This window comes from Eurytemora carolleeae, unplaced genomic scaffold (assembly GCF_000591075.1).
Source record: "Eurytemora carolleeae unplaced genomic scaffold, Eaff_2.0 scaffold762, whole genome shotgun sequence".
Classification (NCBI taxonomy): domain Eukaryota; kingdom Metazoa; phylum Arthropoda; class Copepoda; order Calanoida; family Temoridae; genus Eurytemora; species Eurytemora carolleeae.
Genome location: NW_019396744.1, coordinates 153,101 through 169,625, shown reverse-complemented (window position 1 = coordinate 169,625; position 16,525 = coordinate 153,101). Strand labels below are relative to the sequence as shown.

At 31.0% G+C, this 16,525-nt stretch overlaps 1 protein-coding gene across 3 annotated transcripts; it reads left to right on the top strand.

The window, feature by feature from the left end:
- Positions 1-1,709: 1,709 nt before the first annotated feature.
- On the top strand, positions 1,710-15,644 carry LOC111708091 (uncharacterized). 3 transcript variants are annotated; one of them, XM_023481355.1, is made up of 12 exons: positions 1,710-1,768; positions 3,489-3,511; positions 4,615-4,687; positions 7,120-7,154; positions 8,439-8,507; positions 9,483-9,543; positions 10,715-10,776; positions 11,849-11,918; positions 13,023-13,104; positions 14,259-14,302; positions 14,905-14,959; positions 15,406-15,644. In XM_023481355.1, the coding sequence occupies exons 1-11, from the start codon at positions 1,733-1,735 to the stop codon at positions 14,935-14,937; spliced, it is 588 nt and encodes a 195-aa protein (XP_023337123.1). In that variant the 5' UTR covers positions 1,710-1,732; the 3' UTR covers positions 14,938-14,959; positions 15,406-15,644. The 3 variants fall into 3 exon arrangements, with proteins under 3 accessions (XP_023337123.1, XP_023337122.1, XP_023337125.1); XM_023481354.1 differs by having other exon boundaries at positions 11,834-11,918; XM_023481357.1 differs by lacking the exon at positions 15,406-15,644 and having other exon boundaries at positions 11,841-11,918; positions 14,905-14,939.
- The last annotated feature ends 881 nt before the right edge of the window (positions 15,645-16,525 follow it).

The following is a 16,525-nucleotide window of genomic DNA, read 5'->3' as shown; positions in this document are numbered from 1 at the left end:
TTCTTTAAGATCCATGTACAAAATTGATAGGAGGGGGGGGGGGGGGGGGTCCAAAAATCGTTCTCTAGGAATATACCAAGGATACACTTCACAAAGATGCGGTAGTAAAAATACAATCGTTTTCATTCAGCTTCGATCAAATCCCATATATTTACTATTTGTTTTGTTTATAATAATCAAAAATTGATAAATTGCCGCGACTTATTTCGCGGTAAATTTTCATATTGTCGCAGAGGGGTCGTCTTTTATTTACAATATTTATTTAATTTAGTTCACGTGAAAAATTAAAATAACAGAAAATATACAAAAAAATAAAAACCAATTTTAAATTCTCCGCTTAAAAATCTAAAATTTCTCTAATATTTATTTCAAAAAGTTCGATCCCTGGTGTAGGGACGCGCTTTCTAACCTTTCTAACTTTTCCCGTGTAGGGATGTTCCAAAACTCGTTTCCAAAGAAATCCATCATTTGTCGATGACTGCATTATATCCTAATTGAACATCCCTTAACTATTGCGTAGAAATGTACGCTAATAGGCCAATTTCTCAGTCGAGTTACCCTGAGTAAATTGGAATTTACTCTCGAGTTAACCCTAGTTCTAATTTCTTGGACCTACAACACCCTGGGAACGATCGACTCTAGAGTAAAATTCCCAGGATAGACCCTAAGTTTTAGGTGTACCCAGGATAGGGGTATGTTACATCGTACAAGCGCAACAATCCCCCGGCTACGGAATTTCTGACCTGTACCAACTTTCGGACTTACTGGCTACTGCAATATCGGACATTCCCCAGCTGTTTAATTTTTGTATTTATTGAGGGTTATAGGTTAGGTTCAGACAATTTCTGATTCTGGGCCTGTTATTTCTTTTAGTTTTTATAAAAATACAAGAAATTTGATTTTACCCAGGGTAGAAACTTATTCAAGAAACTAGAGGAAATTTTTACCCAGGGAGCTGCAGTTAACCATAAAGTAAATATACTCTAGAGTTCTAGGGTTTTAGAAATCTTTAAGAAATTTGACTAATGTACAAAATATAAAATGTTTTCAATGACCTTCCTAGCCTTTTTAAGTTCTTAAGTCTTATCAGCCTCGGGAAATAAGTTGTGTAATTTTAGTACTTACGAGGTTTTTAAAGTTAATTGTCAAAAAAGAACTGAAGAAAACAACGATTAAATTTAAGAATTAGAAATTCACAATGTTATACTAGGTTGTCTATACGCGCTGGCGCACGCTTAATTAAATTGAGTGAATTGAGTCTAGGGTAATTATTAATTTGGCACGAACTAAGGGTCAATCCTAGATAACGCTTTTTGGCTGAAAAGAATAAAGTTAGATAAGAAGTAAGAAAGAATTTAACAATATTACAATATTACAATATTACAAGATTTTTTTTAAGATCTAGATATTTATTTTACGTATATCATAGTTACAAGATTGTTGACATGGGTTTAATACAAAAAGTATTTTTTTACATATAATTATAAATATTACAAACTTGAAAATTCATATTTAACTTCAGAAGTTTATCTGAAATATAATTTCATTTTAACATCAAACCTTTGGACAACGTAATATTGTGACTTTAAAAATTTTTAAAAATATTTAGGATGTTTTACAAGCCAATTATACTTAAAGATAAAAAAGGTTAAAAACATAAAATTTCAGAAAAAAAAAAAAAAAAGTTAAAAACATAAAATTTCAGAAAAATATCTTTAAAAATGTATTAACAATGGGGAGTAGGACACAAGCAGTTTATCCTTCAAAAGTAAGATTTTTTACTAAAGGTTTGTCATTCCATTTTTGCATGACGTTTTATTGCATTATTGAAGCAAAGCTCGAATTCCTCTAATTGCATACCACTCAAGAATAGATATTTAAATTTTATCTTCCACAACCCTTTTTATGTCATTATTTTTATTACAGAGTTTTTATCGGAATCTATAAAAACAACTTTATTTTAAATACATATTGATAGTTATTTTCAAATGGTCATCTTAGGTTTCATCTTTATTTTTAATTTCTTGCTGAAAACTATTCTTTACATAAAATTCCAACTTTTATTTTGTTAAACATTTTTTAGAACATTTATTTTTCTTTTTCTATATTTTTGAACAGGAAAAAAGTTTACATTAAATATTTTATTTTGTGCTGATTTATTAAAAATGTCGGCTGAGAAGGAAGGCACGAAATATCTTGAATTCCAAGGTTATATTCAAGTAAACAACTTTGTTTTTCTTCAACAACTTTTCCACAGATTTTTACAATTATTACCGTGATAATCAAATCAAAACAAAGCATGACAGAAATTAGGCATTTGATCTATTCCCATTTTACTATATATAATATGTACAATTGCTGCGCGCACGCACGTATGTATGCCTGGATCCTGAGTATAGCTTCAGTACGGCCTAAACCAACCATGGACGCTGATGTAAACTTACTTTGATTTCTTTCTTAATAGATGACATTCGTTTAAACATCCAAACTCTCTTCTACCAAGTAACACCATCTGAATAAAGAATTAAAGAAAACACAGTTTATATAGTGAGAGTAGTTTGAAACCGGTCATTTCTAAAGAAATCAATACACACATAAATCTTATTATATACGTAGTATGTTTGCAAACTCAAGTTTTAAAATCCTCACTGCATCAATGGGCAATTAACGAAACAGGCATCCTCATCAAATAATTGTTCGTACACGCTCCTCTGACCCTTTAGTAAAAGTAAATTCAACCTAAAGTCTGACCACGTCAACCTTGTTGCACCGGCTAGTTTATTGCGTGTCTGCTTTATTTAACTAATGTCCGGGCGATACAGTACAAACTGGGACCGGAAAGGTTGACCCGGCTCGGAAATTCAAATGAACTACGGCTGCCTGTGCGTATCAAGATTTAACCAACATCCTAACTTTCATACCAGTTAAGAGATTTTCCTGTTCAAAAACATACCGTTCGCTTAGAACGGAAGGGTTACCCTCCCTATTTGATTTATCGTTTTAGTTTTATTCTTATAAGAACTTCTAATTTATATTATTAGTTATTCCTTATTACTCATCTCAATATATATTGTTAAATATAGATTTCGATGTTTTTGTCCCGTTTTGTACAGGGTGTCCCACGAAACATGACAGTTTATTTAGTTTAAAAAATCTTTTACTCAAATATATTTTACCTTGAAATAAATTTTTATTTAAGATGACTCCCATACAATATTTTTTATTATTCTCTTTGGTAACAAACAATTTAACAAGTTATGGAAGAAGACATTTTACCAACTGTCATGTTTGGTGGGACACCATGTACATAATAATCAAATAACATTAATAATTTAGGAACAAAAAATCATCTTTTTGGATGTCTTAAGTTTTTGTAAAATTTTACACAAAAGAAAATCTGTGCCCCCCCCCCTTATTCTTTTCTGTGAACTTCTCAAATGTATAAACAGAAAAAATCCTTATTTTTTAAGAAAAAAATCACTTTTTAGCTGCTTCGCCAGAATGGACCAAGGTAAGTTTTTCAGAAAGAATTATTCAACTTAAATTTACCAGGTTTTGGAGGTACAGGGTGTCCCACGAAACATGCTAGTTGGTAAAAAGTTTAGAATGTCTTCTTCTATAATTTGTAAAGATGTTTAATACCAAAGACAATGATAAAAATATTATAAAGGAGTCAAATTGTAGTAAAATTGAGCAAAAAATTTTAAACGAAAAAAAATGCAATCAGCCTTTAATATCAATACAGTGTATAGAAAACGACATTCAAAACTATTTACCAACTGTCATGTTTCGTGGTACACCCTGTATGTAGATTGTTGGAGGTTGGGATATATTAATAACTTGTACAGGTTTACCCGGGCAGATATAATGTTTATGTAAAACTGTACACTTTTATGGTTTACCCCGGCAGATATAATGTTTATGTACAACTGTACACTTTTATGGTTTACCCCGGCAGATATAATGTTTATGTACAACTGTACACTTTTATGGTTTACCCCGGCAGATATAATGTTTATGTACAACTGTATACTTGTACAGGTTAATCCCTAAAGATAGAAGGTTTATGTACAACTGTACACTTGAGGTTGACCCCGACAGATATAAGGTTTATGTGCAACTGTACACTTGTACAGGTTGACCCCGGCAGATAGAATGTTTACGTAAAACTGTGCACTTGTATGGTTGACCCTGACAGATAGATGGTTTATGTACAACTGTACACTTGTAAAGGTTGGCCCCTGAGCCCGAAACTTAAGACAGGGTATCAGATTTTTTTTAAGATCTAGATATTTATTTTACGTGTACAACTGTACACTTGTAAAGGTTGGCCCCTGAGCCCGAAACTTAAGACAGGGTATCGTTATGAAAACCAGTTTTAAAACCCGGGTTTTACGAATGGGATTAGGCAGTTTTGTGGATATCAATATTTTTGTTATGAAATATTATTTTATTTAGTTTCTTCATATTCTCCATTTTTTCGAAACTCTTAAATCAAAATCTACAAAAAGTTAAGACCCCAAAAAGGAAACTCATGAGTTTCGTTGAACGATACTCTTTCAAATTTCGGACTCTGCTGATAGAAGGTTTATGTACAACTGTACACTTGTTCAGGTTGACCCCTGCTGATAGAAGATACTGGGAGGAAGTGAGGGATGAAAATTTGAGATTATTTCATACAATTCAGGTATTAATAAAACGTACGTACGCAACATCACGCACTATTTTGCGTTTTCTGTGGTAAGATAAAGTAATTTTACTTTCAAGGATTCATATTTTTATCTTCGATTCGAAATCCGATTCGTTAAAAATGTTCTAGCTGATCTTGCTGCGATTTCCCAGCCAAGCTAGCAGAGGCGCAACTAGGGGGGGGCGGCCGGGCGCGCACCCTCCCCTAGCACCTGAGAGGGGGGGGCGCGCCCCCCCCCTGCAGAATGAAAAGAAAGAAAGAATGGCGAAAATCAGTATCACAGGAATAAGAAAACCAATAGAGTTATTGTAGAAATTTTATCATATTATAGTTAGTTTTAAAAAAATATTTTTATCTTTCTCAATTCTCAAGGCTTAAGGCTATTGTAAACATTTAATGTAAAAAAAAGTTCTAAACTGTATTTTATTTGTGTTGAGTTTATAGAGTACAAACTGTGCCCATGGGTTTGCTTTACTTGTTATCAGAGAAAATAGCTTCTCATACCCTGGCTGATCTCAAGAGTAAACTTTCAGAGAGTTTAGAGTTTTATCAGTCTTTACTTCCAAATCCTTTACTCTTCTAGACCGAACTTTTACTATACAAGAGCAACCTAGAGATGAGAGGGAGCAAAGCCATTCCAACAATCTAGACAAAGCTTTGCAGGAAATAAATCCTTCAATATTCCCAAACTTATTTCCCATGCTGAAAGTAGTAAAAACACTTCCTGTCTTTAGCTGTGAGGCCAGAGGTCTTTTTCTATGCTCAGGAGGTAAAACACTTGGTTAAGATCAAGCATGGGAAATTCTAGACTATCTAATCTAGCAAGAATTCATATTCATAGAGACAGAGCACAGTGTCTGCCAAGAGATAAAATTGTCAAGATATCTTTGTAAATATGCATCCACGAGCCCTAGAATATTCCATTGTTGAAGGACAGATATTGCTTTTTTAATCATAAGATATTTTTTTTAAAGTACATTTTAATTCTCCTTAAAGGATTTGAAATTTTAATCCCTTTAATTTTATCTTTGCAACCCAATGTCGTAGATATCAAACTTTGAATTCTTTTGGTAAAATATTCCAAGTTTGAAATATCAAATGTTTACACCACTCGGTGCAAAGATTTAGGAATTAGAATATTTGGGTTTGTGGCAAATTTCTAACTGATTATCATATTTGATAACTAACAAGATTTATCTTCTTTGACAGAAGTTCTATAAAATCGAAAATGAATTTAGATTATGAATGATGGTTACCAATCATTAATTCAATAACTTCAAGAGAAAAGGTAACATTATCTGTCCTTTTTCAATGTAGATGATTGAATTTATTATTTTTATGTTTTTTTTCCAGAAACTATAAATGATTATTTCTTGCAATTTAATCTGTAATTAATTACCAGGTTAAAAAATGCTCTTTTGCGATTCGCACACATATATTCAATGAATTGACTCATATCATTCATTTTACAGCTGTTGGAAGTATAAATTTTGTAAAAACACAAGAACAAAAAATCGATTTGAATTGAACACAGCCAAATCTGCATGCAACAACTTAAAATTTCCTTTTTTCGACTTCAAACCCTTAAAAAAGCACTTTTGTTTTTGAAAAATTTTCGAAAAGGGGGGGAACCCCCCCTTAACCCACCCTGACCCTTACAAAATAATATATTGCCCCCCCTAGCAAAAGTCCTAGTTGCGCCTCTGCAAGCTAGGCGAGGTAGTCACAGCTAGGGATGTTAACGTTTTCATTTTTTTTTAACGATCGTTTCGTTATGAAAACGACGACAAAAAATCGAAAACGAAACGATCGTTTTTTCCAAAAGTTCATTTTTTTTAAATGGTCGTTTTTAAAACGATCGTTTTTTTAAAAATCGTCGTTTCGTTAACGATCTTTAACGACGACCCTTCGCTAACGATCGTTAACGTATAGATGAAACCGACCTGAAGGGCATCTGTACTTATCATTGAGTAGTTTTTAAGAAAATATCAAGAAGTTTTAGCTCCCCACAACTTTTTAACTTTTAGTAAGACAACATTCAATAAAGTTTCATGTACATTTTTTTCAAAAAATGATAGCTAGAAAATGTCTAACGAATCGGGCATAGACTGTCTAAGTTTTCAAGATTTTCTTTTTGTTTAGCAGTCATGTACAATATTTTATATTGTGGGCTATAATAGATTGTCAACTTTATTTCAAGTGACTAGTCATTCCTACCAAACAATTCACAATAGTACCTTGCAACCCACGTGAACCGAATTCACAATAGTACTTGCAACCGACGTGAACCGAATTCACAATAGTACCTTGCAACCCACGTGAACCGAATTCACAATAGTACCTTGCAACCCACGTGAACCGAATTCACAATAGTACCTTGCAACCCACGAACCGAATTGCTTAATCTCTTTTAAGATTGATTTGTTTAGGTGAACAGTGGAGCCAAGCCTCATCATGCAGACAGGTTTAAAACAATTTAAAATATATTTTGAATAAAATTTAGACAAAAACGATCATTTTTGCTTCGAAAGCTTAAAAATAACATTTCGTTAGTTTTTCATTTTTTTACTAAAAGCGAATGCTAGTTAGTTCTGAAAAATCCTAAACAAAACTGAAAACGATATTATCTCCGATCGTTTTCGAAAATGATGCCCATCTCTATTTACAACTTATAGTTCGTGAGCTGTATTAATACGTTCCGATAAATGTAGACATTCCCTCCCACATCTCCTTCCTTAGTTTTACTCTCATTGAAAGTTGCAGACTAAACTCCTATCTTAGTTTTATTCTCATTGATATATTAAGTGGAAAATCGTTCCTTAGTTTTATTCTCATTGATATTTTCAGAGAAAACTCCTTCTATAGTTTTACTCTCATTGAACCTTTCAGACTAAACTCCTATCTTAGTTTTATTCTCATTGATATTTTCAGAGAAAACTCATTCCTTTGTTTTACTCTCATTGAACCTTTCAGACTAAACTCCTATCTTAGTTTTACTCTCATTGAACCTTTCAGACTAAACTCCTATCTTAGTTTTATTCTTATTGATATTTTCAGAGAAAACTCATTCCTTTGTTTTACTCTCATTGAACCTTTCAGACTAAACTCCTATCTTAGTTTTTTGTGAAAACTTCTCCTTTCTTAGTTTTATTCTCATCGATATTTTTGGAGAAAACTTATTCCTTAGTTTTACTCTCATTGAACCTTTCAGACTAAACTCCTATCTTAGTTTTATTCTCATTGATATTTTTAGTGAAAACTTCTCCTCCCTTAGTTTTACTCTCATTGATATTTTTAGTGAAAACTTCTCCTCCCTTAGTTTTACTCTCATTGATATTTTTAGTGAAAACTTCTCCTCCCTTAGTTTTATTCTCATTGATATTTTCAGGGAAAACTTCTCCTTGCTTAATTTTACTCTCATTGATATTTTCAGGGAAAACTTCTCCTTGCTTAGTTTTATTCTCATTGATATTTTCAGGGAAAACTTCTCCTTGCTTAGTTTTATTCTCATTGATATTTTCAGAGAAAAGTCATTCCTCAGTTTTACTCTCATTGATATTTCTAGTGAAAACTCCTTTAATTATTGATATTTTCAGTGAAAACTCATTTAATTATTGATATTTTTTGTGAAAACTCCTTTAATTATTGATATTTTTTGTGAAAACTTTAATTATTGATATTTTTAGTGAAAACTCCTTTAATTATTGATATTTTTAGTGAAAACTCCTTTAATTATTGATATTTTCAGAGGAAATTCCGTCTCCTTCGCACCGGAAGTAAAGCCCTTATTACGAAGTCAAACTCCGTCGGAGAAAAAGTAAAATAATTAAATGTTAACAAATAGTTTTTCTAGTTCTTCACCTAATAAATTATAATATATATGTTCCAGCAAGTAAAAACTGATCTATTTTAATTCAAAACAAAGAACTTTATCCCTCCCAAAATCTTTTACAGTCTCATGTCGTAGACCTTCGATTTGTTCAAACTATGAAGTCTGTGGCCGAATTTAAAGAATTTGAGCCGCGGCTTAGATTTGAGCCGTGGCTAAAAATATGGTTGGTTCCATTTAAAATTGTATTTAATTTTTTAATATTTAAGCCGTCGCTCGATTGAAACCGGTTTTTAAGGGATTTGAGGCGCAACTTAAATTCATTAAATTCGGACTCTGTTCGATCAAGTAAACAAAGTTTTAAATATTCAAAGGTTGTGGTAACAAAGGATAATTAAATATTTTCTGACTTTCATTATCATTATAGAGACTGTAAGCGTAATTTCCAGTGACCCTGCCCGATTTACAACGTTATCCTTGAAACTTTAATTTGATCAAAAATGTGGAAGAAGTTGTCGTTTTTCTGACTTACAAAGTGTTTATGATTTTGAATTTCTCCATTGCCTCTTATAAACAAGAAATACCCAAGTATTTTTTTTTCTTCATGACAGTCGAAAAAATAAAACATTTATATCTAATTCATACTTTATCCAACAAAGCTTTCAAGGATAAAGTTGTTAATCAGGCATTGCTATCTTTGCATGAAGGGCAAGGAGTATGAAATAGAAGGGAGATACAACTGACGCGGCCCGCCCTACCATGCTTTGCAGACAGTACTCCATTTGCATAATTACAATTACCACGTATACAATAACCTATTCTAAATATTTCTTATACAAATGAAGTACTGTCTGCAAAGCAAGGTAGGGTGGGCCGCGTCAGTTGTATCTCCCTTCTATTTCATACTCATTACGCTGAAAGTCCTTTTAAATGATTATTTAATTTGTATTCCTTATTATATAGATACTGGAGAGGGGTTGAGACAGAAAACCTTCGACTTCTAAATAGAATACTCAAAATACAGGTACAGCTTGTGTTCCAATGACCATGAGAAATTGAAGACGACTTCTTGTTAAGAGTATTTTTTTAAAGCAAAGTTCTGTTCGCTAATTCTGCAGGATTATAGAAACTCTCAGGTTAGAATTGTTGTATTGTCAATCTCGAGACCATTTTTAATGAACATCTTGAACATGGTTGCAGGAATTGATTAATTCCTAGATAGCCCTTTATAGTGTGATGATCATAACTTAAATCAAAGTCAAGTATTCAAGTTGTCCTACACCATTTAACACACATTTTTTAATTAACTTGAAATTGGCAAAGCAGAACGTGTCAAAAAGTTGTTTAACAAATTAAAAATATTTTTATTTTTATTTTCGATTTAAACGCTTAAGTGTTCAAGTTAACAGATTTAAACACATAAGTGTTCAAGAATCAAGTTAACAGATTTAAACTTTTTAATTTACCATTGAAAAGTTTTATAGAAATAATTTGACAAATTAGAATTATTAAGAAAAGTTTTAACTTTCACATAACTTTGGCAAAGAATACATTAAGTGGAAAAAGGGGAAGTAATAACCCAAGATTTCAAAAAGCCTAATATTACAAAATGTCCAAAGAATCAAATTAGCTTTGCACATTGTATATAGAGGCGTTTGTTTTCTTTTGTGTTTTGTTTTTGACAAATATTTGGTGTTGCTTAATTTTGAGTGTTTTTTTTGATGGACTTTCTGTTGTTGGACATTTTGTTTTAGTATCCACTCCGTTAAAAAAAATATTTTCCTAATTTTGTTTGTTAATATCATGATATGCAAATGTTTTATTTCGACTGACGATAAACCTTTATACATCAGCTGCCCGGTGACGTGGCCTTGAACTTGAACTCTTTGCCGCGTCGAGATATTCGCCCTAGCTTGGAATCGTCTTCCGTCCCACTGGGGTCATTTGTCATACCAAACAAAATGCTGGTTTGGCGTTTATTAGATATAAACAGACAAACCCTACAGACAAAAACACCAGTATATTCATGTTTATTAACTGATATTGAAGTATATTTTAACCCCCCCCCCCCCTACAGCAGGGGGAATGATTTTTAAGGATCTGTGTATTAAAAAAATATGAATAAATGAGACTGTTTTGATTCATTGCTATTTATTTTTATAGATATATGCAATAAATAATATTAAAATGTTTAGGGGTACGCTAAACGAAGTCGATCTGTTTCTACACCACCTTCATATCCCTACCCTAAACCTAGGTAATAAAAAGATAAACAAAAAAAATTGTAAAAATAGAGTCCAAAACTAAAGAATGGGCGAGTTTTTAAGTTGTGAAAAGGTCTGTAAAATAATTAATTGAGGGTTAAATCCTAGACTCAAATTTCAAATCATAAAAATGAAAATTCAACCCTCGTAATATATTCCAGAAAAATCATAATCTATTGATGAAAATAATTTCAATGGTTTAAATATATAGCTCGTCGATTTTGCCGATTTAAATATTTAAGCTTAAAAAATATTCTATGGTGATTTGTACTAATCTTGCTTCTATCTGTTGCGTCTATAAGGAGAAAATTGTTAAAAACGACTCATACCGAAGAACGTAGCGTCACATACAAATTCAGAAAGTTGAAATATTTAACTCGGATCGTTAAAAAATCAATTTAATTCCAAACAATCATTCAGATATTGCAACCTATAATAATCGACTTTTTTCGAGCCATTGTTACATTATAGTTGACAATTTTTAAGATTTCATAATATTCTACACGACACCTAGCTAGAAAAAAATCGTCCTTTGATAAACATCGTAAATGAAACCAGTAAAAAATATTATAAAGTATCAACTTTTTTATATAATAATGAGTTGAAATAAAATGATGATTACAGATAAAAGTAAGATTAATAGCAATCACCATCGAATATTTTTTGACGTAAGTAATATACCCTCTTTCATTATTTGCGAATACTCTCTTTAAGGTTTGATTCAAATCACCATTTACGAGAGGTATTTAAGCTGTAATTTGAAATTTAAGCTGTAGATTTTCGGTCTTTAGTATTGAACTCGAAGTTATTCTAAATTGGTAAAAATCGTTCTTTAAGTTTATATCTATTAGCAGAGTCAGCATCCTACATAATGAAATTAAAACAAAATAGTTTAAAATTTTTTTTCTCTAAAATCTTGTTATGTAGTTTTTGTATGTTTTGTCTGCTTGAGATATAATTTTATTTTTTAGCTATTTTTTGTAATTCTTATTTCTTTTGTTTTATGATAATGACTCTGTAATAATCTCTGATATTATATATTCTGATTAGAACTCAGTATCCTAGTGAGCTTGAATACTGGTCTAAAGTTAGAAGAGAAAATATTCGTCTTCTCAATACTATTTTGGATATCAAGGTATCTTCTCAACACTATTGTGGATATCAAGGTATCTTCTCAACACTATTCTGGATATCAAGGTATCTTCTCAATACTATTCTGGATATCAAGGAATCTTCTCAATATTATTCTGAAAATCAAGGTATATTCTCAATACTATACTGGATATCAAGGTATCTTCTCAATACTATTCTGGATATCAAGGAATCTTCTCAATACTATTCTGAAAATCAAGGTATATTCTCAATACTATACTGGATATCAAGGTATCTTCGCAATACTATTTTGGATATCAAGGAATCTTCTCAATACTTTTCTGAAAATCAAGGTATATTCTCAATACTATACTGGATATCAAGGTATCTTCTTAATACTATTCTGGATATCAAGGTATCTTCGCAATACTTTATTGGATATCAAGGTATCTAAACTGTTAAAGGGACTGTAAGCTTAATTTAAAGTGACCCTCCATACAAAGATGGCAATGCCAGATTCACAATGGTACCCTTGAAACCATTATCTGATCAATATTGTGGAGAATATTGTTACTTGTAAAAGGAAAATGGAGAAGTGTTTAATTCTGATAATTTCTATACATAAATGTAGAAATTCGGAAGTCCTTTTATAGCGAAACGACAATTAAAAATAATCAGTTTTCAAAATTGAAAACATAAACATATCTAATTCATGCTTGATCTGATAAAACTTTTAAGGGTACCGTTGTGAATTGGATGTATTTGATGTTATTACAAAAACTAGCTTTAGCAGTAACTTTAAAAGTGGGTCTGTGTACACTGCACAATTGTTTTGTGTACTAAGAAAGGCTAGAGTAACATGTTCAATGGACTATTTAAGGTTATATCTGGAGTCTAACTGTCGTCATCCAATTCCACAATTTTACGGGTCCCTCTGTACTCAGAAATAAAGATTTAAAACTTGATTTAAATTAAATTGATTAAAGTTTATGTCCATGCCTGTAGACTTAATTTCAAGAAACCTTCCATTTTGTAAAGTGGAATATCTGATATCTGCTTTGTAGAAGGAGTGGTATTTACATACTTCATTCGCAGTAATACTTTTCATTTTGATAACTTTGTATTTATTTTAATTTTTTCATTTTAGACCCGACCTCCGAGTAGAGGTCGATCTCTCACTCGACCTCCCAGACCAGATCTTAGAGGATTTAACCCGGGAAAACCTCAAGGTAACATAAAACATTTAAACAACGATAAGTTTCCTTCTTTACTCTTTCGGTATTTTAGAGGCTGTTCTTCTTGAGCCCTAATTGCACATTATTTGCGCTTTCAACTTGTGAAAATTAACACAGAAATTTTGCAGAATGCGGTTTTTATAGACTTAAACGCAAATTCAGATACGTTTTGCAAATTGAGCGAAATGATTGTTTTTGCGAAAAATACGCAAATTAGACAAGCAAACAGATGTCTGAGATGTTTGCACTTCCGCGCAAACATTTTAACGGAATTCCGAAATTCAATAATTTAGTAATGTTAGTATTCTATTTTTTTTATTTAAGTTTCTCATGTGACAATATGTAAGACTAGCTAAAGTGTCCAGCGTTGCCCGTAAAATAAAATGAATTAGATTTTTTTAGCGCATGTTACCCCTGGGGTACCCATGGGTCCCTTCAAAAAATGTCAGCCCATTCGGTCCAACCGTTTGGTCGGCCTTAGGGAAAATATAAACGACTGTTGTTTTATTATATAGATAACAATGTTTGTGTACTTTTTCTTTATAAAAACATTTAAGTTTATTTATCCGTTGTTACTGTCAGAGAGTAAATTGAAATATAAAACAGATCCCATTAATAACAATACAATACAATACAATACAATACAATACAATACAATACAATACAATACAATACAATACAATACAAAAAATACAATACAATACAATACAATACAATACAATAAAATACAATACAATACAATACAATACAATACAATACAAAACAATACAATACAATACAATACAATACAATACAATACAATACAATACAATACAATACATACAATACAATACAATACAATACAATCATGTAAATACTATATTTGCATGGTGCTCCATATAAAAAGATGTGCTAAAAAGTTAGAAGAATAAAAAATATTATTAACTTATTTTTCTTTTTTTCTAGAATATCCCGATATCAGGACTTACTTTTTTATATATATTTCTCTCTAAAGTAAAAAAAAATTTATTTTTATTCTAAAGTATTATATATTGTGAAATTCAGAAGTGATATATCAAAACTTAATCTAATGATCTCATTTAGCTAACTTGAAGGAGGGAGGGATGAGAACAATTTAAAGGCAATTTATCAAAATAACTTTGTTGTAGGAAAGTTGAAAGGAATATTGAAATCAAAAGATTCTCAATATCAGGTAGGTTTAACATGTCATCATCATCATCATCATCATCATCATCATCATTATCATCATCATCATCATCATCATCATCATCATCATCATCATCATCATCATCATCATCATCATCATCATCATCATCATCATCATCATCATCATCATCATCATCATCATCATCATCATCATCATCATCATCATCATCATCATCATCATCATCATCATCATCATCATCATCATCATCATCATCATCATCATCATCATCATCATCATCATCATCATCATCATCATCANTTAATTCTAATAATTCTAATAAGGAATCATTTGATCTAGATTTTGAGACAAATTCCAAAATAAGGAAAATAATATATTCATATCTTCTATACCCCAGAGGTTTAACAATTTGTTCTTTGCCTTTTGCGTGATTCTTGTAATTAAAATTGGGGATTTTTTTACAATTCGAACATAACTTCTTTTTTGTAATAGGGTTTACATTTGTATCAATCTTTAACATGTCTTCCTTGTGAATAATTTAATTTGTATTCCTCACCACTTTAGAGTCTTTTTTAAAAGAAAAAAATCTATTTTTTTCTCATATTTTTTTTAATAATATTTTTAATCAGAGCTCTCTTGGAGTCCGGGAATGTTATGATTGAGCCTAAAGAGATTAATATTCAGGTAATAAAAAGTTAATGAATTTTATGTTCTTGGAAAAGCACAATATCCACTAGCATCTAAACATTGAAGGGAAAAGTTAAATGTTTTATGCAAATCAGAGTCAGCTAAAAGGGGAGCAAAAAAATTCTGTTAAAGACACTGTTCACTAAATTTGAATAAACCCTCCTCTCCAAATCGTAACGGTTCCCTTTAAAATTTTATCTATTTCAAAATTGGAAATATATATTGTCTTTTTTTTCTTTTGAAAAGTTATCATTTCTATGAATTTCTTTCTTTTCTTTATTGCTAAAATCCCCACTCATAGAGAAACGCAATTGAGAGTAATCAATTTTCATTTGGATACACAGGAATAGCTCAGTCAAAGCTTAAAGGATACTGTTGTGAATCAGAACTCAACTCTTTAAATTACAATAAAAACTCCGTGAAGAAATAACTAATATTTGTAGAGCGAGAAGGACAGTCTAATGTTTGGTTGCAAAGATGGAAGACCACCACCTTGGAAATAGAATAATTTTCTTAAATTTAATCAATATTATGACAAAATTATAGCTCTGATTTTTGCATTGTAAACCTGCTACATTACATCCCTGGTTCCAGGATTGTAATTATCAGGGATTTAATGGTGTAAAAAGTTCTAAAGAAATGTTAGTAAATAAATAGTTTTTACCTAATAAAAAAATAAAATTGAAAATATCTATTAAGAGCAAAGTAAAGGATATTTAAGAATTGAAAAGAAAAAATATAATTTTTAAATCAAATTGTAGTTTGGAGAAGTTTCCAGTTCCAAGAATCACTTTAGAAAGAAACTTTGTTTAAAAGCAAATAAAGATATACATTCACTTTGGAAACATACATTCACTTTGGAAACATACATTCACTAGGGAAACATACATTCACTTTGGAAACATACATTCACTAAGGAAACAACGGAACCCTTAAAAGCCTAAATCATTCAAATAAAATTCGATTAATAAACGAATTTTCCGCGCTTTCTTGAATAAAATCTATTTGTTTTTTTAAAAAAAGCATAGAATTCAGTTTTTTTCATATAACTTCTAAAGGCGACAGAAAACAAAAAACATATTTAATTTTTTTACATTGATGTCTGATATACATAATACATATATAATATTAGCTTTCAAAAGTACAATGAACTTTAAATCAATTTCACAACAAAGACGATGTTACGAATTATTTATTTAAATGATGATGAAAAACCTCTAAAGCTGTAAATGTGCACAACGAATGAAAGAAAGTAAAATAAAAAAGTGTCAGCCTTCTATAAATTTTGTATTCCGTTAATTTCATTACAAATTGAAAATTGAAAAAAAAAATTTATCGTTGCAATAAACTGTTGTTAGGCTTTTTCAATCAATTTGCTGGCTAGACCAAACCGTATTCTCCTTAATTTTGATTTGTCGAAGACGTTTAAAGGGTACCGTTGTGAATCCGAACTGGAGTTCTTTGAATAGAAGCTCACTTGAAATTCCGCACACAGTCCCATTAATACAAAGAGAAACTTTACACTTTCTAGTTTATTTGTAAATGGAAATACAAATTGAAAAA

What these genes read in the sequence shown, in the direction of transcription:
- LOC111708091 (XM_023481354.1), top strand. Translation starts at nt 1,733, where the DNA reads ATGGGGAGTAGGACACAAGCAGTTTATCCTTCAAAA. An exon ending in GATTATTTCATACAATTCAG is followed by an intron (nt 4,688 to 7,119) that starts GTATTAATAAAA and finishes TGATTTGTTTAG; the next exon opens with GTGAACAGTGGAGCCAAGCC. An exon ending in CAAAAGATTCTCAATATCAG is followed by an intron (nt 14,303 to 14,904) that starts GTAGGTTTAACA and finishes ATTTTTAATCAG; the next exon opens with AGCTCTCTTGGAGTCCGGGA.